The 24,529-nt window shown below is 34.8% G+C and overlaps 1 protein-coding gene across 1 annotated transcript in view; it reads right to left on the minus strand.

The window, feature by feature from the left end:
* Positions 1 to 24,423, minus strand: part of GABRA1 (gamma-aminobutyric acid type A receptor subunit alpha1) — a 58,214-nt gene extending 33,791 nt beyond the window's left edge. The window contains exons 1-4 of the mRNA XM_025434773.3: positions 23,970 to 24,423; positions 21,566 to 21,654; positions 18,122 to 18,234; positions 3,845 to 3,912 (exon numbers count right to left, since the gene is read on the minus strand). Of these exons, the coding sequence (XP_025290558.1) occupies positions 3,845 to 3,912; positions 18,122 to 18,234; positions 21,566 to 21,639 (255 nt within the window). The 5' untranslated portion in view covers positions 21,640 to 21,654; positions 23,970 to 24,423. The remainder of the gene's footprint in view (positions 1 to 3,844; positions 3,913 to 18,121; positions 18,235 to 21,565; positions 21,655 to 23,969) is intronic.
* Between the last annotated feature and the right edge of the window lie 106 nt (positions 24,424 to 24,529).

The following is a 24,529-nucleotide window of genomic DNA, read 5'->3' on the forward strand; positions in this document are numbered from 1 at the left end:
GACTGTGCTGCCTGGATATTTGTGTCAGAACCTAGTGCCCTGGGAATGTGCTGTTTGATTGCCAATTAATGGCTTTTAGAATAAAGTTAAAGAGTTGTCCTAATTTTGTTTTCTATTCCAGATGAAGTCAGATGCCTTGGGAGCTATGGAACCTCTAGGGACACACAGCCTGAGTTCAAGTTGCTACCTAGCTAGGTCACTTTCCTCCTCTGGAAAATGCGGAAGATAATAATGCCGAGGTAAAATGCATAGTACGAGCACTAGATGAAATATGATCTATAAACCTCTTAGCATGGTGCTTGACATATTGGAAGCATTCTTATGGTTATCTGTATTAGATATTCTATTAGTTCTCACTTTAAAAATGACAAATATTTTCTTGTCTTGAAAAACAGCTTTGTCATTGGCCTTCTAATTTTGATAGACTCCAAATCATACTGCCCTGTATGCATAATTCTCCCACAATGTGGTTTAAAGGAGTAATCTTCTCAAATGAATTGGCCAGGTGTAATTTATGCTAGCCACTTGGCATGTCCGTTGTAAACCTAGTTAATTTGGTTCTCTGACAGAACAATTCAAGCATTATTTCATTCAAGAGTTTTAGGCAATAGGGAGTATTGTTCCTTCTTCCTATCTGATATTTGATCAAAAGCCATTTATGAAAAATAATTCACAATAACAATAGGGTTAGTGGTGTATCAAAAACCCTAACATACACCTTTGGTACAAGACAAAAAAAAAAAAAATCAGTGGTTCCTTAAATGACAATCTAAACCTATAACTCAAAGGTATGCCAAATATTTTCCAGAGAAAATATGCCTTTATTTGAGTGCTGCCCTGTAACAACTCCTATTGAGCATCTACTCTTTGTGAGGCATTATGAAGGATGCCAGAGATAGAGAATATTCATTTTAAATTATGATAATAATAATAATGAGGAGGAATACCATTATCAGTGTGTGATGTCTGTAATGCTTCATCCCCTCTCGATGTTTCCATTGATGAGAAGAGAGCTTCACCAGTGCAAAACTTCTGAATGCTCTCCAACCCCTCATACTCCTCTATTTAGGGAGGGGAGGAGGGAAGAATAATTTCATTTGATGGGTAAATTTGGAAGCAGAAACCAGTCTTGCCTATCTCAGCCTCTTCCTGCTGCCCAAAAGACACAAATTCTGCTGTCTCTCCATGCTAGAAGTTTTATATGGACAGGCCCTGCCCTAACAGAGGGAGGCCTGTTGACTGGGTGGGTTAATCTGATCTGATGTTTACTCTCTGGAAACTCACTTGTCTGCAGATACAAACCACTTTCTGCAGTACCATTATTAGTAGTAATAAAAATGATATTCTTACTTTCCAAATGCCTTACTCTACTGTCTTATTTCTCAAAAGGTTTGGAACTCAAGAAAGAGGGTATTATTTATTGAGTCCCATATGACTTTCTGTTTTTAAAGACAATATCGACTCCTAAACCTATCACTAAATAAGTGGTAATTCAATACTTACTGTAAGCCAGCAATGCACTGATACTGTGAAGGATGTGAAACAAGTGTGTCTTTACATTTTTTGGCACCACTTTAGGAAAATAAGACATTTATATAAGAGAAATAAGTTTACAAGGTTGTGTTATCAATCAGGCCAAAAGCTGAGTTGTTATTTTACAATCATTAAATGTGACTAGAATGCAGAAAGGAAAACTTAATCTGTTATTGGATTAATAAAAAAAAATGTTTTCATTAAGCTTTTGGGTCTTGATTTGGGCCTTTGTGGAAATGTAGGATTTAGATGGGTGGGAAATAGAGGGAATTTTCCATGAAGATTACACAGCATGAGACAGAGGTTCGGAGGCAAAAAGTATTTATTGAGCACTATCTAGAGACACCTAATTTACATAGCTCATTTAGAATTCCTATCTTACAAGGAGAGCCTATTACAATATTATACCCGTTTTAGAGACTTTGATCCTTACATTTAAGTGATTTGCCCAAGGTCATGTTATTGGTAGTGTTGAGATGTGAATTCAGCCAGCCTGGATCCTAGACAATTTCAGCTCACCCCCAAGTGGTATGGCCTCACAGAAAGCAGTACTTAAGCAAATGACTAAAGTAAATAAATAGTATTAGGAACAAGTAAGGATGAGTGGTAACATCATCTGGGGACTGTATGGAATACACGGAGAAGAGTTTAAATTTGAACTTAAATCTGACTGGGATCTATTAAATGTTCTTAATTAGAAAAGTAGTGTGAGAGAATAATTTTGTAAGATGGAGTGTCAACATGGGAGAATCACAAGAGGTCCTCAGAGAGTGATCAGTTTAGCAAAAAATAATGTATAACACAATATTTCAAGAAAGGGTTCTACAGATCAACTGCTGTAATAAATTGCCAAAGGAATACATTCATAATTATGGCTAATTTTTATATCTATTTCTTGCATAATGATAATGGTTAACATTCATTGAATCTTCCTATATGCTAAGAACTTTTAAATGATTTTCATGTATGAATTCATTTAATACTTGTGATAACCTCATGGGTATTATCATCACTCCCATCTTACACATGAAGAAACTGAGGCAAAGAGATATTAAGGAACTTCCCCAACAATACACCCTTATGAGCTCAAAAGCTGGGATTATCAACCCAGGCAGCGTTCTGGTTCAAAAATCTGTATTCTTACCTACCACTCTCTTATGCTCTGCTGACTCTAATTTGCATAGTCGGTACATTTCATAACTTGTGTTAAGATTTAAAATATCTAATCATCCTCAGCCAGTATTTCCCAGTGTTTGACTCACAGACCACTAGCTCTACAGAATGTCAATAGGTATCACATAAAAGGTTTTGCACAAATATGATTGGAAAACACTAGATTAAATGCAGTTAAACAGGTTTCCTTATTTCAGAATTTGGCAGAGCTTTTACTCTGCTGAAGTGGGTACACTTGTGAATTTCCGCACTTTGGCAATGTTGGTCCAAATTGATATTTTCTGTAATTTTTATTGTCAATCACTTGAACTATTATGATGTCAGAGGACTTTTATGTAAAGATGGTGTCAACAAAAAGACCTTTCAAAAATAATATTCAATAAATATATCTTTGAAATATTTTATAATGATGTGTCTTCATGGCTTCTATGATTTTCTGATTATATAGGAGCTTGGCTGTTATGAGTTCACAAATATTACATAATATCTTCAGAGCTCTACTCTTTTACCAATTCCAATCAGATAGAAGAGAAATTCATGTTAATTTATTGGACTAGGAAAAGAAAGAATAGGTATATATTAATTTTATTTTCATTCTTGGTAATAATTTAATGAATGTCTTTTGGAATGAAGTTGAACATTTCCCACCGGTGTGTTTTATTTTAACCATTTCTCTGTCTAGTTCTGGTCAAGTATTCATTCATCTTTTATACTCACTTCCCCTGTTTAGCCAAGAATAATTCAGAAATCATGATGCTCATGGCTATTCTATAAAAAGTGCTGGCTATCTAGAGACCTAACATCTTTGAATCAACATGGCCTCCTAAATAAAAATGTAAGGCAAATCAACTATTTGGCTTACAGAACATAAATCAAGGCAAAACAATCATTTCAGAGATGGAAAAAAAGATGATTGCAGTGGTTGATATCATAAATAGGTTTGGTCTGGAAAGCAAGTGGGTATTTTCTATTATATAAATATTAATATTGGTATATATTACATAGTATACACACAGAAAGATACAAAGATATTGCCATGCTATTTCAACTTACTCTCTAAATACTGGGTCTGTATTTTTCTTTCAAAAGTTAAAATGAGAAAACACACCAAGAAAACCAAAAATGCAGTGTCACTTACCATATCATGGTCTGAAACAGGTCCGAAACTGGTGACGAAGATGTCAGTCTTCACTTCAGTTACACGCTCTGATGAAGCAGGAAATTGGGACAGTGAATGTCTATCAACAGCCCTTATTAGATCTCACACCACATACTCACACCCAAATGGGAAATTTATTGGCTTTGATTAGCTATTTCTAAAATTGGTCCACTGTGTAGTCCTGATAATTTACTGCTTACACATGAAATTTCACAGTTAATATTTTTCAATGGAGAATGGAGCCCAAATATGTCACTTTGGGAGGCAGACTTTATGGAGAAGTCAGCTGCTGCTTAATGAATTCTTCAAGAATGAACACACTTTCCTAAATGATACCAAGCCATTTCACATTGTAATAAAAAAATGTTAGCATATGAGTGTGATTTAAGCTTAAATATTCTTACAGAGCTCACCAGATCCTCCAGGTATTTAGGATACTCTTGGGAAGTATATAGTATACTGAAACAAGCTTTATTAACTCTTTAAGGACTCAAGGGTATGTTTGGTAAATGATTGCTTTCTGGCACTAAATCATAACCGAATTATCCAAATTACTCCCTGAGAAAAATCTGACAACCTATATAAAGACTTTCAATTTTGAGGACAAGAATAAATATATTAGGGCACAGAAAGAGTTCATTTAATAGATTCCATTTCAAGTTCAATGTGATTTTATTTTATTAGTCTCTGAGGCATATATATCAACCAATGAAACATATTCCTTGTAGTTGGGTGACAACTCAACACAGACATTTTCAAGGAAATTCAGTCATCCCCCCCCCAAAAAAAAAGAGAGAAAAATGTTGCTCTCATAAAAGGACACAATCTGCTTAGAAGTGAGAATAAAAAAGATGGCCCTGTAATTTTAAACTGTAGCTCTGAGAAATAACGGTCCAGTGTCTTAAGCAATTCATTTTATTTATTGGGACATTTATATCTCTGAGGTAGGACATTAAAAAGGTGATGTAATATATGCAATAATAAATTCTTTTGAAAATGAAGAATTTTATCTCTCGGGAATTCACTTATAAACAGTTAACACCTTCGGTATGAATTTCTCTCAAGAAGGTCATGTTATACACTATATATAATGTGTAACACAAATGTTAATAGAATTTGGTGGTAGAGATAATCCATTCAATAACCAATATACCATTTTTTGGCTTATTTTCCCTTTCTTTTCTTTTTTTCCTTCCTTCCTCCTTTTTTCTTTCTTTCTTTTTTTCTTTCTTTCTTTCAACAATTTCTTTGGCTCCAACAATTCTTAAATGAGCCCCTTGACATAATTACCTGGGATTTACTCTTTAAAAACTTCAAAATGGAGGATATAGCTTAAGACAAAGAAAATAGAGCTGTGTTTTTAAAACTCACTTCCTTCCAAAGTCAGTGTTAATATTCTACAGCAACTGTATAGCTTGAAAGGAGCCATTAGCAATGTCTCAGCTGGAGTAACAATTGGCCTCTTCTGGCGATCCCCATCCTCTCCCCTTTGGGAGTCATTTTCCCAGTACATACATTTCTCTCTCTCCCTCTCTCCTGAACTCTCTTTCCATATGTATTCTTTACTTGACTAATTCTTCTTAGTTACACAAATCTGTTATTTCTTAAGACTTAATCTAGAGTTCACATTTTATTAGAATGACGGGACTTTCAATTAAAACAATAATAAAAAGAAAATGCATGCCATCTATTTCAAAAAGCTAGAATTTCTTTTATTAATTGAGCTTATTTTTATCCTTTCTCTTTCAGTATTTTCCTTTCTAGTTCAAGCAAAGGAGCCATCACACTTGGACTTTCTTTGATATGATAAAATATGCGATTATTGCCATGAAAAAAGAAGAAGAAGAAACACATCACATAATAGAGAATTGGGCATATTTCCATCCTAATTTCTAGTGTCCCAAGTATGCTCCTTATTGGAAATAATTTTATTTCTTATTATTAAGAAATAAATATAGATTAATAAGAAATAATATAGATTAATTATTGCAATAATATAGATTAATTTATTGCAATTAAAAGCACCCTAAATTATGTGTTCAGAGAGAATTAATATCTATATTTTCTTTCTACATAAGTCTTGAAAGAGTTGGATCCTCCTGTTATTTTATTCACTTTTCGAAGTCATTGACTCACCTAATCTTGTTTCCAAGGTTGAAGTTTGATTCTCTGCAGATTATAACTATGGCAGACTTATGGTGAATATCCTATAGATCTGAGTGACATCTACAGAACTAGAATTATTCTATCATTTTTATTTTTGTTCAGGGATCTACTATTAAGTGCATGTTCATTTGGGAGATATGTATAAGTTCTTGTCTGCACACTTGTAAGTCTTGGCAGTGTGGGACAGCTTTCCTGAACTCTTTTATCACCATTTTCTATTTCTTGAGTGTGGGGAGGACATAACATCTGCCCTTCAAGGTAATTCACCAAGGTAGCTAGCTTTACAAAAATTGGCTTTCCAGATGTTTTAGGAACAATCAATCTGTTTTTCTAGCATGATAAAGTGCTCAAAGAAGTGAGATACCCACTTTCCAAATTTATGGGCTATTTCCCTCTGCTGTTTTAAGATTGTTAGTAAATGATGATGCTATATAACTAACAAATTATAAAGACTAAAAAGCCTATTTATAAAGATGACTGTACCAATAAAATAGAATGTAAAACATGCTTAAGTTCATATACATTTATTGCCACACATAATTGTTAGTGTGCTATATAGAAAGATTAGGCATAAATGCAAAGCAGTTCACACAAATGGCTATAATCACACTTTAAAAATCTATTTCTTGAATCCTTTATCTGTCCTTGCCCCTAAGTATATTTACCGTACCAGTTCATCATCTCCAAGTGCTTCATCTTATTTTCTACTAGGTATCTCCCTCTAATAGTTCCCAAAAGTCACCATTGTAATATCCCAAGGACCTCACCCGAGTCCTTCAGATGACCTTCTCATCATGCACTCTAATCATACAAGATGTCCTTAAAGAGTTTCTGATTTTTGTTCTCTGTTCACCCTGTTTCTCCTCTAAGGTTAAGGTGGCAAAATTTCCAAGTCCCTAAACTAAAGATCGCCTGGTGTGGGGGATACGAGGGTGCAAGAGCACTGAAGGGACCACTCAACTACTGAATGGAAGAGGTGGGCCATGGTACCAAGAAGAGGAAGGAGTGCAGTGCAATGAGATTTAGGAAAACATCTGGAACTTGGGATAAGAAAATTAAAGAAAGGGAGTAACACTTTCTGTATTTTTCTCTCTAATATATTTTCCTTGCCACATATCCAAACAGTTTTCTTTGATTTGTCATCAGCTATTTGTGAGTGGCCAGTTTCCATTGCTGAAAAACTCTGCTTATTATGTATGCCTTTGGAAGATTCATCATGAAAATTAGCATGCCAATGTCTCTAAGAAAACATATTTTAAATAAATGTAATCAACCCTGTTTACCCCTGAATTTCCCAAACTTACCTGGGAATGCCACTCTAAAATATTACAACAGCTTATTGTAATTATAAGATTAATGTAATATATGTTTATTAAAAAATTGTTTTAACTTCATAGTATGTTTGGAAATTTCCAAAAAAATAAAAAAAATAAAAAAAAATTAAACCCTGTTGAATACCATCATTCACATAAATCCACCGCTAATATCTTGATGTATTCCTTTCCTTCTTTTATTTTTTTCTATTCAAATAATTCTCAAACCACATTCTTATTCAGTTGAGTACAATTTCAGTGACAAGAAATAGGTTCCTTTGGCCAAAAGCGTGTCTTTCACTACAGCTCACCAGCAATTTCCTTAGTGATACGTGAAGTCATCCTGCTTTAGACAGAAGATTTATAACTCAGAATGCAAAGGTTCAAGACAGAGTACTGTTATGAATGTATTTTAGTCAAATTGTAAAAAGTGACATGGTTAACTTGCTCTTTCAGCAAAGAAATGATGATTTGAAATCAAGGCCTCTTTAGATCCAGGACCAGGCTTAAGCAGAAGATGTGCTCATACCTATGTACTTTGGCTGATATCTAGGAGAATTCTTCAGGAATCTTCTTTTTACAATTCTGGGAAAATTTAGTCATCTTTTCCCCCCTCCTTTCTAATTTGAAATTCCCATAACCTCATGAAGGAGAAAAGTTTATGGATACATATACAAATTTTAGGAACTTATTTGTTATTTAAGGAACATTAGAACATTAAAATCTAAATCATGTGCTCTAGCACTGGACATTAGGGTGTTATTAGAAATATCTAGAAAGTACTCAAGGCCTTTCTATGGATCACATGAAAGGTGAAGATACTTTTATGTCAAAATATTCTGTTTAAGAGCACACAACATGAGTCAGGAACTTTTAATGAAGTTCAGCTGGAATGATTTTATAGCTAGCCAAAGTTAAACATGAATGAACTCTTTCTGTAACTAGGAAATTGTCTGAAAATGGAAATCAATAAAATAACTCAGTTGGAGGAAATGTTCAAAGGGAAAATTAATTGGAAAGTAATTTTTAAAGTATTTTCTTCACAATAATCCTTCCCTGTCCATTGTAAAAAAAATCAACGGTCTTTAAAATTTGTATAAATTTATATACATGTTTGAGTACCAGAGGGATAAACATGGAATAGTTGTGTAAAGTGAGATTATAATGATGGTGATGATTATTGTTATAAAGATTTGGGATATCTTAAAATAGTACATCAATGTAAATAAAATTTTTGATGATAAATAAACCAATTAAAATCAATCTTTAAAGAAGCATATCCTTCAAATATATACTTTATATACATATATAGATGCTTTATGTGCTTTATATGATTTATATATATTTATATGTTTTCTATATATACACACAAATGTATATGTATACATACTATATTATATACTCTATAGCTGCTAGACAGTAGTAAATCTGTTTTTATCAGAGATTTCTTACAATGTTGATATCCTGCTGATAAGTATTGAAATAACAGATGTTTTGAAGTGATAATTCAAAATGATGATTAGTGCTTGAGGCAGAAATGAGAAAAGCAGTACAGTATAGTAAGTAGTAAGCATATTGGATTAAAAGTCTAAACACTCAGATTTTAACTCTGATTCTCCTAGAAAACAAGCTGTGTGATTTTAGGTACAATCCTTTAATCTTCCTGAGCCTGTTTTCTTGCCTTTTTAGTGAAGAAATAATACCCATAGAGTGACAACATCACACTGGAGTAAGGGTGGAATAAGGTTTGATGCCGAAAATACTTTGAGATATATTTGTTGGGTATATTAATTTAACCAACAAATGTTAATTATTGAGTGTTTTTTATGTGCCAGACAGGCACTGTTTTAAGTAATAGTAATACACTGGTGAACAAAAGTGCAAATGTTCTTATTCTGTAGCACATCTTATAGTCTTAGGGAAAGTTATTTTAGATAGAATAGAAACATGAATAGGATAGATAAATAGAAAGATGATAAATTAGAAACAGATTGGTAAATGATAGGAAAGACAGATATAATTACATATATAGTCATTTACAACACATACACAAATTATACTAATGAATTTCAGGTCACTATAAATGCTCTGGAAAAATGTCTTTTTTCTGACTGAGACCTCAATGAGAAAAATTCAGGGATGACCTCAAAGGGAAAGATAATTAAAAGAGGAGAGGAGGGATCCCTGGGTGGCGCAGCGGTTTGGCGCCTGCCTTTGGCCCAGGGCACGATCCTAGAGACCCGGGATCGAATCCCACGTCGGGCTCCCGGTGCATGGAGCCTGCTTCTCCCTCTACCTATGTCTGCCTCTCTCTCTGTGTGTGACTATCATAAATAAATAAAAATTTAAAAAAAATTTAAAAGAGGAGAGGAAAGAACAAGATCTGAGGTAAGAACAAATGTGTGATGTTTAAGAAACGGAAAGTCCAGGGGCGCCTGGGTGGCTCAGTCAGTGAAGCATCTGCCTCTGGCCCAGGTCATGATCCCAGGGTCCTCAGATGGAGCCCTGCATCAGGCTCCCTGCTGAGCCAAGAGTCTGTTTCTTCCTCTCCTTCTGCTCCTCTGCCCACTTGTGCATGTTCTCTCTCTCTCTCTCTCTCTCCTCTCTCTCCTCTCTCTCCTCTCTCTCTCTCTCTCAAATAAATAAAATCTTTTAAAAATAAAGGAATGGAAAGTCCAATAATGTATCTGGGGTCTGGTGATGCTGATAATCATGGTACAAGATGACACTCTGGATGCAAGTGGGGCCACACCTAAAGAACTTTGTGCATTTCACTAAGCAGTTGACCTTTATTCTAATGCAATAAGAAACCTCTGGGTAATGAAGTGAAATGATGTTACTTGCAGTTTAAGATGATAGCTGATGCTGTGTGAATAATGCATTATAAGAGTGTAATAAAAAAAATGGAAGAGGGAATCAACAGTGAAGAATTATAAGTGGTGTTTTATTAGGAATGCCTATCACAACAATTTATTTAATATGGTATTGACCATTTCTTCACTGGAATTGCTGTCTACTGAGGAACTCAGAGTGATATTCACTAGGCCCTGTTCTGTGGATTTATAATTTAGAAAGGAGGTTTATTGCCTCCTTTAAGTTACTTTGTATCTATTAATTCACAGAGGCAGTCACTATATAGAGACTAAGCGGACTAACATTACTCATCATAATAAAGTATATCTTAAAACCTCACTTGGAAATGGTCCTGCTTGGAAATTGAAAATGTTCTGGGTTCCCTACATAACCATCAGTGTGTACTTCTGAATTGGACAATGTTTCCGCTCCCTGCCAATCTGCCTGGGGCAACATTTTTTGCTCCCTGTCCTTCACTTACATTCCCCAAATTCTTTAAAGTAGTTGGCAATTTGCCCTAGCTGATATATAAAGCAACTTAATTGTGGTAGTGTTCAGCTACTAAATCTGGATATGGGGTAAAAACCCACTTTTTGAGATATCTAATCAATCACTGATTCTTTTGTGTTTTCAGATTCCAAGTACTCAAATGATAAAAGCATCTACCAGGAAAAAAAAAAAAAGGTAAATTTTACTGTGGCAGAGATTAATCTCATTTCCATTGAGAATTTCCATCCGTCCCTCTTTATATTATAGCCAGATTTTTATTGGGAGGGGGACCCTGTAGAAAAGAATATAATGGCTGTGTTAGAGGAATGTGGTCTATGTAAGTCTTGATCAAAACTGTATAACCTGTAATAGCTTTGAGGCATCATACTTCCTGTTTCCATTATAGCATTTTAGTTACATGAGACTAATACTATAGCAATCTTAGGAGGAATATGGCATCGACTTAGAATTGTGTTTCTCCTAAGTTTTCCAAAATGGTAGAGTTTCTCATCTCAGAAACACTACAACATTATTTTTCAAGTAAGGAGTTCAGATTCTATCTGGAAAACAACAACAAAAATCATCTACAGAAAACATTTTAAAAAATATTCTACATTGGTTCTAGAATCAAGACAAGAAATGAGGGGCACCTGGGTGGTTCAGTCAGTTAAGTGTCTTCCTTTTGCTCAGGTCATGATCCCAGGGTGCTGGGATTGAGCCCCACATTGGGCTCCCTGCTCAGCCAGGAGCCTGATTCTCCCTCTCCCACTGCCTACCACTCTGCCTACTTGTGCTCTCTTTCTCTCTCTCTCATTCAAATAAATAAGATCTTTTTTTTTTTTTTAAGATGGGAAATGGAAACTATAAAAAGTTCAAAAGTAACTGCACAGAAAATAAACTGCAGTGTTTACTGATAATTTGGTCTTTATAACTTGAGCATAGTCTCTGTGGCTACATTTTACTTCAGGAACTTCTTGGCACTGATCAGTAGATGATTTATATAGAACAGGAAAAAATGAGAGTAGAAAGTTTCTAAACATGCTACGACATTCCTCTGGGTATCTGGGTTGGATTCATTAGGCAAGCTGGCTTCAGGGGCTGACTGGAGATCTCAGCCAGTAAACATTAAAAGGTGTTCTCTGTTTATTTTAACAATTCCTCTTGGGTCTTTGGTAACTGCTTTTTCCCAAAGTCCAGCTGAACTATGGAATGTCTAAGTATAATATTTCTGTGGAAATGGATTACATGATGCCAAAGTCTGAGTATATGTTCCACACCTTGTATCAAAAGCACCAGATAAGGTTACAGCAAATTCAGAAAGAAGGATTCTCAAGACAAATTTCAAAAGCTAATATTAAAAGCCATGATCTGGTAAAGTAAATATAACACCACCACCACCCACCAACAGAAAATATTGGATGAACCTAACCTTTTAAAATTTTGGACATTGTTAGTAATTTAGAATCTTTTTATTCTATTCAAAGCCATCACATTGTCCTCTCAATATCTTATCCTCTGAATTTTTAATATTCTAGCTGTTTAATAGAAATATCAAATGTGTGTGTTCAAATCAGTTGAACATGAATAAAATGGTTGCCTCTGATCTTAACATCACCCAGGATACAAATAAAAATAATAAAACAATAAAAATAAATTAATTATGAATTAATAAAAATTTTTAAAATTACATGAATATCGAATACTTTATAATCTTGAGATAGAACAAAGTTTTATTTTGAAAAATAATTAAAAGATACTGTTTACTCTATTTCCTAGTCACCTAAACTTTACAAAGTTACAAAAAATTTTACAAAAGTTAATCTGCTTTTTTTCCAGAGCACTCAGTTTTCTACCTTTACTTATTTTGACGTTAAAAAAAACAAACAAAACCCATAATCAAAAATCCCAAGCTAACTCTCAAAGGAGTCAACACCACTTAGCCAGTCTCATGCATATCCAACCCAGTCACCTTGCTTAGCTGGAGATGTTTACAACTTAAAGCTGAGATCTCTTGCAATAATTGGCCTAAGGGAGGTCTAAAAAGTGTTATATAGTTTAAAAAGTCCAAAATTGGGAAAATCAGGAAGATAAGGAGAAAGTTTGCTTTGAAGTATAAACTGTTGGTTAACATTTTATGTTAGTGCTAAAATACCTTGAGAGAAAACCACCATTATACTCCAGTTACAAATATTCACCTGATATGTGCATTTAAGTAAAATATGACACAAACAAATAAAAACCTTAAATCTATATAACTTATAGGAAAAAAATCATACCTAAATATCTATTAAAGATATATTAGGGATAAACAAAGTCCATTATCTACCTACATTCCTATCTACTCATTTACTTGTCTACTTCTCCTCCCATCCACCTGGGTTTGTCACATGATGAGTATGCATTCACTCTCCTTTACCATCTTCATCTCTATGGTTTGATGATAAAATCTTTGAGAAGCATTCATCATCCTATCTATTATTTATTGAGATTAAGTCTAAGGCAACATTTAGAAATTATAATAATATTTCCAGAAAGTACCATTAGCAGGGAGGGAGAGAGTAAAAAGTTCTGTAGTCCCCTGAAAATGTGGTTCAACCAAGATCTCATTTCTTTGGCACTATCCTATTTGGTTTCCATTTAAGAATGGCTTTACTGTAATCAGTTTTCCAAGGAGTGAAATAAAATTGTTTATAGAAGAAAATGTCTTTTGTAAGCAAGATGCTTAAGAAGAAGCCTGTGAACAGGAGGAATGGCAAGCCCTCAGCCTGATGGTATGTTCCAGACAATAAACTGTACACATCAATCCGACTTACCCTGGGATTTCGTCATATTATCAATAAAATGTAGCCTGTATATAAGGCTAAGAAAAAGGAATGTCACTGGAAGGGCATTACTTATCCTTAAAAACCTGAAATCTCCCTTCAGAATTAAGTTTGGAATCTGTGTTTACGGGTTGCTTTTTTTGCCCACCTAGAGTGCAGGGGCTATCAGTTTGATGGTGGCCAAAATTTGACCTCAATGGTTGCAGTTCAGGAGCTGTATCATTTAACTTTTCAGTAAGTTGGAGAAAATTTAGGCTTCTTTAGTATATTTTAATCACAGTCAATATGCAGAAACCTTCAGAAAACGAATTGTCTCAGAATGTGCTTGGTTTGGTCCTGATTTAAAATGAGAAGAGGAATCCTGATTAATCAAGAACAGACACCTGAGCCTACTCATCTTTAGACCACAGATCCCGCCCCTTCACCGTTTTCTGTGTGTTGCTCTCCTTCACTTTTTCTATCCCTCTCACTTCCCTCTCCTTATTTTCACTGCTCCCCTTTTGCTCATCTTTCTTCTCTAACTTTTTCTTTCCTATCCTGCCATTCTTTCTGGCTTTTACCTTTTTCCATCCCCCAACCACTTTATTCTTCTGTACTGGCCAGGTTTTAAACAAGAGCCGAGCCTTTTAAAAAAAAAAAAAAGAGCCGAGCCTTCTGAAAACATTCTTTAGTACCTGGTTGCAAGGAAGAAGAGGGCTCTATACCTTGCTCTAAAAAAAAAAAAAAAAAAAAAAATTTAAATGAGAATGAATTCCACAATATTTCTGATGATTTTGTTTTGTATTTTCTGGCCACTGATTATTTCAATTCAAGTCTATTTAAAGGTTTCTTCATTACCTTTGTATTTAAAATACGAACATGGCCAAATCATTGTTCTCTTTCGTTCCTGAATAGAGTATATTACATCATTAGAATTCCACACATTGTATTCCTTCGTATCTTTTCTATCTCAAAAAAGAAAAAAAAAAAAAAAAAAAAGAAAAAAGTCTCTTCCCCGAATTTATGTTATCTTTTCATTTTTATCTTCTCAGGATTCCTCTCTAGGCTCTGAAAAGTTAGGTACACTTTTTAAATAGTGTAACAATATCTGCAAACTGGTTTCTATCATCTAGATGAACCAAGTTATATATGTTGTTTCTTAAGTTATTGTACCAAGGGTGTGTATCTCCAAAGAGTATTGCTATATCTTCAGGTGGCAGTGCGTTTTTCTGAAAAACAGGTCATGATGAATTTGCACATAGTCTCTTCCATTTGTCTCAGTTTATCACATTTCTATACCTTCTGAGAACATTCAGAATAAAATATCCCTGCATTCTTCAGAATGTTACTGTTTTTATAAAATTAGACATTTGTCATAATAGAGAAGAGAGTGAGCCCATTTCTCTTGCAAGAGAAGATTATTATATCAGTGGTTATGAAGCTACTAAGAAGAACCTTTTTCCTCTTATAAACTAATGATAATCTTTCAAGTGTTTGCTCTACATGGGCTTTTCATCTATGAAAATGGGTGGGGGCAGCCTGGGTGGCTCAGCGGTTTAGCGCCGCCTTCAGCCCAGAGCCTGATCCTGAAGACCCAGGATTGAGTTCCACGCCAGGCTCCCTGCATGGAGCCTGCTTGTCCATCTGCCTGTGTCTCTGCCTCTCTCTCTGTCTCTCATGAATAAATAAATAAAATCTTTAAAATAAAAAAAAAAAGAAAATGGATGGATAAAAACACAAATGGATCATGTAACAACAACAAAACAAAGGTGCATTTCTGCCATGGAGATCTACTAAAATGTATGTCATACTTAGCAGAAATCTATAGTAAAGAAATGAAATGAAATAATTACAGAGAGATATTTATTCAATAATTTCAGTTTATACATCTGGAAAGCATGGTGGTAATATTTTTCTAATTCTGTAGCTGACTGTGTTTTTGAAAATATCTAAAAACTAATATTTTAAGGTATAGTTTTTTAAAGATGGAGAGATGTTCTCAAAATGCTTGTAAAAATATTGATGACTCTGGAGATACATGTAATAAACACATGCTAGCCCTTTAGGGCTAAAAGATACATTCCAAAAAAATTAACCGAAATTAAGTTAGTATTAAAACTTCCTCAGAACTCTCAAATTTATCGGATTTAATCATAGCATATTCCAGGATGACACATAAAATAGTAACAGACGTAAATATTTGAGCTACTTTTTTTTTTTTTAATTTTTATTTATTTATGATAGTCACACAGGGAGAGAGAGAGGCAGAGACACAGGCAGAGGGAGAAGCAGGCTCCATGCACCAGGAGCCCGACGTGGGATTCGATCCGGGGTCTCCAGGATCGCGCCCTGGGCCAAAGGCAGGAGCCAGACCGCTGCGCCACCCAGGGATCCCTGAGCTACTTTTTAATTTATTTTGTCTATCATATCCTCAAAATCACTGTTTCCAGGAATCATGAATATCAGAAAAGTCATCTTTAGTAAAGATTAAAGCACATCCACTCTTTTAAATTTTCTTGAGTACTTGAATTCTTGATTATCACAGCACACTATATCCATTTCAATTAAAAAGAATACACTCTGACTAAATTTGGCCAACTACTATTTCTGTTCTTTAGATACATGCCTATTTCTCTTACTTAGGGGGATTAAATAGATATGAAAAGTAGATTCTACCAAAATAGTAATGTTGCAGTTTGAATCAATGTTGATTCTGTTAACAGATCTAGCATTATCTCAATTCTTGAAAATTAGCCTTTCAACTCCTTTTTAGTCTAATTATATATCCTCAAGTTCTGTGGCTCTCCAGGACCCAGGTGTGTATATGAGAAGGAGGTAAAATACTTCCTGTTTACACTATATTTGATTAAAAAGTCAACATACATATGTATTTAAGAATTATTACATATAAGTAAATGTAAAGGACCAGTCAAACCCAATACTTATACTCCAAACAACAATACAACCATATAGCTGATCATTAAAGGTGTGTGCATGTGTGAGTGTGTGTGTTTAAAATTCTTTAACAAAATGAAAATTATGCATAGAGCTTAAAGAGCTCTATGTAAAATAATTAAATGCATTGCCCATTAGTACTTTAGAAAGTCTCACTTTTAAAAAGTTGTATCACTATCTTGTTTCTTCTTTTTGTACATTCCTTCCTTACTTGCAGTCTTTGCAATTTATTTCGAATTCTATGAATTAAGAATAATTTTTCTTAAGCCAATTTAGAAGTTTAGATGTACACAAACGTTATTGCAATATATCACATACATAATTATGCACTCCATTTTATGACCAATACATTCTGTTTCTTAAGATTTTTTTTTTTTCTTAGAATGTAGTGAAGGAACACTAGGTGGAATTCAAACCCAAAGGAATTTGTATAGTATGTCCAAGAATGAATGTTTGAAATTGACAAGAAAGGACACCTGGTAAGGCCTCTGACATATATTTGAGTTGTGTCTTTGACAAAGCAGTTCCTCTTAAACCTCTGAGACGCTAATGGTGTTTGGCAGCCTCAAAACAGACCCACGGAAAAAAAAAAAATAGACCCATGATCCACGTCATGTGATTACACTACCCAAAATATTTTTCAAAAAAAGACTAAATCCATGCTACTATTCAGTTTTAAAAACAAAATCTTGTTTCTTAAGCTTCTTATTTTTTGTATTTATTTGCTATTGAAGAAGAGATGACTTTCTTAATTTTGCAATTTAATTGCAATTTAAATATTGCTATTTAGTTATTTAGTTTAGTTTCTAACAAATGCTTCAGAGAAGATGCATCATTAGCTGTAGCTGGGAATCATAGATTCTCACCTTGGTTTCCTGTGAGACTTTAAACAATAATTTATTTCCTTGCTTCCCTTGTTTTAGTCTGAAATCAATATTCTGTTTTGGCTTCATTAATCTCTGTTTAACTAAATAAGATCAGTTGATTATCTTATTCAAACTTTATTCAAATAAGTGAGTAATGTCTAGCACTATTTATTCTCACTGTTATAAATACTGTATTAGTAAGTGCTTTTTTCTTCCTAAGTAGAAACCCATAGTGTAACTAATTAATTGGTATACAAAGAAAAATATATTTTTACTACAGAAAATTAGGGTTTAAGTTCAAGTTCATTGTTAAAAAAAATTACCATATATCTCATTCACCTTTTATCCCAGAGTTGGTGCTAATTTAATGCAAAATAGTGCATCAGTATGTAATATTCTAAACATTAAAATAAATGTTTAGAACATTCGGCTCAGAGATAATCTGTTTGAATTCAATGCAAACATAGCAATGCCAAATGAAGTAGATGTAGTCTTTGGGCTGGAAGGAAAAATATTAACTTCATTTTTTCTCTGGATAACCAAATCATGGCACAGAAAACATTATGACTGCCAAGTAAATGTAACATTTTTAATGTAATTATGAGAAGTTTATATCTGCCTTTTACTTCATGTAGGTATGTGCACAGAAATACCATAATAAGTTGAATTAACATTGGTCTATTAAAAATAGGATTGGTTCCTTAAACTACATGCTGCCATTCTTATTACTTAACCATTTAGAAGGAAAACAAGGCTTCATTAGTAAAGATTTAATACTGTTCTCTAAAATAAAAACACAATTATGCGACTCACCTCCCAATCCTGGTCTTAGACGATTGTCATAACCATCTAGGAGTCGGTCCAAAATCCTGGTGAAGACAGTGGTATTGTCTTTAAGTTCATCTTGTAATGAGGGTTGTCCATAGCTAAAGAAAATATAATGGCAGGTGATAATCTAAATTATAAATTTCTATTAAAATCATTTTCCAAATAAAGCCTTCCCTAGATTTTCCTACTTTCTTTTCTATTGAATCTTAATTTGAAAATTCCTTCTGATAAAGTAAAAAAAAAAAGTCATATTTTAATTTTTACCATTTTCTCCTATTTGTTCTCATAAGTGATAAACTATTCTAATATTTCTAACTATGGAAGGAAAATTACAGGAAATGAGTTCTGTCTCCTTATGTGTATAAATCTCAGCATGTATACAATGCTATAATGCATGTTTCCTCTGAGCAAGCAAGAATGTTAATGCATGCTAGGGAAAAAAAGCCTGGTAAACTTCTTCCCAAATAGAAAAAAAAAGGGGTTTATGAGCTATCAAATTAATAGTTTTGCTTTCATTTAACATGTAGCATCATGCTTTTACCTACCAATGTACTCTTCCTTCATCTACTTTATATGTATTTGCCCTTTTGATATTTTTTCAGGATGTTTAGATGAGAAAAATAGTTAAAACTTTTTTCTTAGGATAATTATAGTTTCAAATCAGTGTGTAATTTCCATTCCCCTTAAGGTTTATGAACCGATTTTTACAATGTGTCTATTCAAGCCTTTAATTAATCAAATTTTCATCATTCCTATCTTTGAAATAAAAGATACCTTGAAAAAGAGATGTTCCAGTATTCTTAATTTATGGTTTACTAAATTGTAGTGTAGGATTAGTATTTTGTTTAAGAAAACATAGCAATTTGTGAGCAGAGCTGGAACTACAAGGCCGTTTTCTTCAACTTTTAGTAAGACTTTAATTCTATTCTTCTATAATGGAGTAAATTGTGTCTACTTAAGTCCTCCTACTTGCAAGTATAGTTTTAACCCTTACCATTACTATTCTTTGAGTTTTAACCACATAGTGACCACAGTTCAAATATTGCATATTTCTTAAATCAATCACATTATCATTTATGGTCGTTGAATCATATTTTATGTAATGATTAGGATGACACTTCTAAAATCCTTTGAGAGAAGAGTTTTTTTAATCTCTAAGTGGATCACACTCACTGATATATTTCAATGATAACTCCGACCTTGAATAAAAAAGAAATGAATACAGAGTGTAAACTAAGAAACGCCACAAAAATATCACTTTTATACTCTCTACTTAATATGCTTTTGGCTTCAGTCATTTGTGTTTATATTACTGATCAATGTAAAAAAATAATAACATCTGAAACCAGGATTCACTTATTTGCCAGGAACAAGAAATATAATGAAAGTATCATTGCAAAAACAAACACCATTTTTAAATTTTATCTTGGCAAAATTTAATGGCCATATTTCTGATAAAATTTCATTTAATAATTAAAGTTATTATAACTAAAAGCTCTTTATGATATTAAGCATATGAAATACACTTCTATGAAACAATTTTCTATTCTCCTAAGTTCGACATTAATACCATACCGATTGAGAGCTTACTCTCCTTTGGGAAAACTAAACATCTCACTAGTTTTTGAAATCAAATTTTCACTGAGCTCTGTGTCTTCCAGGATGTTTCATTAGCAATACTAATAAAGTAAAAATAGTTGTCTGAATGCAATTATTTATAAAAACTAGTCACAAAACAAACTGCCATGCCTGCATCTTTCAAGGATATTGGAAGGTCATCTTGATAAAGGTGGAAAAGAAATGCTAGTACACTTTAAGTTGTGAGGACGGCCTGATCAAGTAGTCTAAGGAAGAAAGCAGTAAAATAAGAAGGGGTAAAGATGAGATGGGGTGAGTGACAGAGCACAATTCGATTGTGGATACGATTTTTAGAATATGTAGTTACTAATTACCTTTTCCTGCATTTTCCGTGTGTTTAAGCTTATACCAAATTCAGGAAAAGCTTTCATCCCTGTTTTTAGCTTCTAAATGTCATTTCCACCAATTGCATGCATTGGAATATAAATGCCAAAAGAGACTTTTCCCTCCCTCCCTCCCAGAAAACTAGTTCTGCTATCCCAACTGGAATAGTAATCTTTATTTCCTGTGATTTTCTAATGAGGTTATTCTTCATCTCCACTTCTAATTTATTATGTCCAGTTGTAACTGTCAGAGAATAACCCCGGGATAAAGATCAAGGTTGTTTATTGCTCTTAAACACTTATGCCAGTGTAAGGTTTCCTAAACTGAATATATAATTTGAAAAGAAATGTCAGTTACAGTACCTGATTTTGATTCCATATGAACCACTATATAATAAAACACTGTGCACTAACTCCATCTACAGGTCATTACAATAGTAACACTTCATATAATTTTTCAAAAGCAATGGAGAACATTTAACTCCTCAGATTAAGAGTACCTGGCAATAGTGAGTCCCCTCTTCATCTGGTAGTCATTATTTACCACACCCAATAGCAAAAACTAAAAAGACAACTTCTCAATTAAAATAAATCCTCCTAAGTTCATTTCTTTCTAGACTATTCTTTCTTTCCACCTTAACTTGTTAAGAGTTCACTTTCCATTACATTTTGAAGAACCTTAGTTTTTATAATGTCTAAGACTTTCTTAAGGGCCATAGGAGTAGATCATGCAAGAAGCATAAGAGCAGATAAAAAAGAATCTGAAATATTTGGTTATTTATACCATTTTTACTATAATATGTTTATATGTTTGATTTGACCATTAGCACATTTTTTAATATGCTTAAGCATTTTATTAAATTTTTCTCATAACTTCTCTCCACAGTAGTCACACTTAAATAGAGAAGTTTGATTTTATGTAATGTTCTTAAGTATTTCTTCAGTATATTCTACCTCTATTGATTATACAAATAATGGTTTCAAAACACAATGTGCACACGCGTTTATAGAGACTTAGGACTTTCAGACTATAAGTATTATTTTAAACTTTCCACTTTTACGCAGTCACAAGCTACTCTATGATCTTTACAGTTGCCTAGAAATGTTCTTGCTGGAAAATCAACTCACAGTACGCAGACATTAATTGGGGTAACTTTCTCTATGAATTAGGAAACCACATATTTTGTTCAGTTACAACTGAACAGTGAAAAGTTCAATTTAAGACTTAAATGTTGAATTAATATATTCCTTTAACAAAAGCGTGCTAAGTGTATTCTAATCATCATGCAAATAAGACGGCTATTTTTTTCATACTGCTCTTCTTTATTCTTAGTTGGGATTTTATTGCTGTTAAGTTTTTTGAATTCCCTTAGTCATGAATTCATCCAAAGACAATTTTCTTCCCCCTGAAAGAATAAATGAAAAGTTACAGAAATTCTCATGCAGATTTAAAATAAAGTGCCCCCACCTTCTTCCAATCAATGTGCTCAGAAGGAGGGTCCAGGCCCAAAGATAGTCAGAGAGACCCAGACTTTTCTTCATCGCGGGCTTGTGCAGCTGAAAAGTAGAACAAGTAGAGATCAATGTCTCTTGCAAGAAACATCAGGTTATAACCACTAGGGCTGACTGAGGCAGTTCGGATGAATGCTTTGAAGTCAGGAAATGACCTCACTGGGATATGACACCTCATTGGAAGCAATGGAAACCTGGACCATCCATTCTCCACTTTCCCTTCCATTTCTCCATTCAGCAATATATCAGTATCTTAATTTCTCCTGTAAAAGAATACAAGTTGAAATGCTTTCAGGTGACAGTATTGCGCAACAAAAAACCCGTGAGTTTTTTTCCTCTAGGTTGTATATTTCCAATATAGTTTGAATTACACTCTTCTTGTTTATCATCTGAAAATCTTGACCTTTCTGACTGGAGTTTCCATGCCTGAACTGTGCATTGAAATTTTTAAGCCGGTGTCTATAATGGGGTGAACGTGTTTTGGAGCTGAGATGGGGTAGGTCAATATGCTTCGATGACTAAATTCATTTTTGAATTCTGGATTTTCCTTGATTTCAGAAGCAACTGTATTTATCTTAAAAAAAAAAAAAAAGGCATAGGAAACACACTGTTGAATGCCGAAGTCGTGCTTATATTCTCTGTGATTGCTTTGTTAAACGTGCTCATTAATGCTTCTGTGGGGCTAAAGGACACACTTTATAGTCAAGCCATGTGCTGATCTCTCTCATACACACACGCCACACTCACGTAAACGCATGCAAACATGCCCACACATGTCTTTTAAGCCCTCTTAAATTCTGCCAGGTTGCTGCTAGAAGGAAGATGTTTCATCTCAGACAGATGGAAGCTGGAGTGCTTTGCTTTGCATGAATACGGGAATCTTTTTTCCCTCTTAGGTAAAGTGCAATCAATCACCATCTGATTGTCAAATTTTAGACTTGATAGTGGGATGAGGAAGGAAAGGAAGAGTATGGAAAGCTTAGAGAATTTCACAAAATTATCATCTATTTGTGGGAACAATTTTTAAAGATCGGTGCACTACCTGGTTACGGAGAAGATATGGCAACACTTTTTAAATGTGCTATGATTAATGGCAATCATAGCATGAGAAATGCTGAAGGTATTTATTTATTAGGACTTTTCTGAATCTATACTCCTTAGTACAGTGATTAATGGATTGCATGTCTTTTAAAGCATGTTTTTCATTATCCACTCTATGGTTTAATGTGGTATGCCTTTAAGTACATCTACACAAATGCTTTCCACACTCCTGGGGATCATTTATATCAGTAAAAACCACTACAGACAGACATGTAAGCAATGAAACATAATTAATGTGTTTAGAGTGAAATGGTCTAGATCTAGAGATAAGAGCTGTGAGCTTCATAGTTTTTACTTAATTTAGTCACTGGTTTTGGCATGAATGACAAGAGATATCAGACAAATATCAGTATGTTAAAAGATTGCATCTAAATCGCACAGTTAGAATTCACCCTTGCATTAATCTTCAGCATCTGTTATGAAGGAAAAACAACTTCTCTTACCCTATTAATAAGTATCGGTCTTTATAAAAAAAAAAAAAAAGAGGGGGTGATTCTTGAGGGGTAAATGGAATAAAACAAATTCCCCGAGGCAAGGTACTAAAGCTTTTTGTCCTCCTCTGGCATTTTAAAGAGGAAAACAAACCTATCATGGCACTTGAGTTGTTGAGTAAGAAAGTTTCTTGCAAATACAAACCTAATAGTTTAAAAGAAATGCTAAGCTGCCTCCTTACCCTCTTCCACCTTCAACCTTCCCCCATCAGACACACACCCTTCAAACACCCGTATCCCATGCCACCCATATCAAATGAGAAGTTGAGTTTTTCACGTTCAGAATCAGAGAGACCCCTACACCAGAGGGCATTTTAGCAGCGTCCACTGGAAATGAGAAAAGAGGCATTTCTGCAGCCAGAATGTGAGAGCGCCTTCCCTCGAAGGGAACAGAGACGGGGCTTCCGTCCCAGCATCTTAACTTTAGACGATGCCCCCCAAAGCCCCTCCCCAGCTCATCCCAGCTCCCTCTTGGAAAAAAAAAAAAAAAATCAAAACAACATGTCACCACCCACCCCGCGGAATAAATTCATATCTGCCTAAGAAAGGGGGAAAGAAAAGAAGAGATAAGGGGGGGGGGGGAATAACGCTTCTATATCGCTGCGGTTTTCACCCTGAAAGAAAAACATTCGTTGTTTCTACCTGCTGTGGGATCAGGCTCTTGTCCTGTTCCCTCTTCCCCCTTTTTTCCCCTCTAGCCTTCCCATCTCTCCGGCTGGGAAAAGCCACGTTCAAGCTGTGTGTGCAGCGGTCCGCAGCCGCACTTACCTCGGGCCCCCTCTGGGCACAGGATCGCTCAAGACCCGGGAAAAGTGTGCGAGCGAGCGCGGACCGCGGAGAGCCGGGAGCAGCGCGGGGCGCGGGGCGCGGGGCGCTGGGCGCGGGGCGGGCGCGCCGGAGCCGGGGGCGGCCTCGCTCTCCCCTCGCTCACTCGGTCTGAGCCATCATGGACTCTGCGTGCTCCTCTGCTGAAGATCTCACACCCAAATTTGCTTCCCGGTATCCGATCTGCAGCTATACAACAAAAGATTTCTCTTTACCAAGACAGTAGTAATACGTCCCAGGGCAAACCGGATGTGAAATAGGCGGTGACTTCATGCCAGAGAGATTTTATTTTAGAAAGGAAGGTGGTACCAGCCTCTGGATCTGGAGACCAATCCGCCCATTTTTTATATGCAGCACAATTTAACTTGCACCGCTCTGGCCCTAATCCCCTTCTCTCTGGCTGCAGACTCAAATCCTTCTACAATCTGCTGCAAGCTTTGCTTTGCTTTTTTTTTTTTTTTTTTTTTTTTTTTTTTGGTGGGGAGTAGAAATGGGGGAGGAAA

Source organism: Canis lupus, chromosome 4 (genome assembly GCF_003254725.2).
Source record: "Canis lupus dingo isolate Sandy chromosome 4, ASM325472v2, whole genome shotgun sequence".
NCBI lineage: Eukaryota > Metazoa > Chordata > Mammalia > Carnivora > Canidae > Canis > Canis lupus.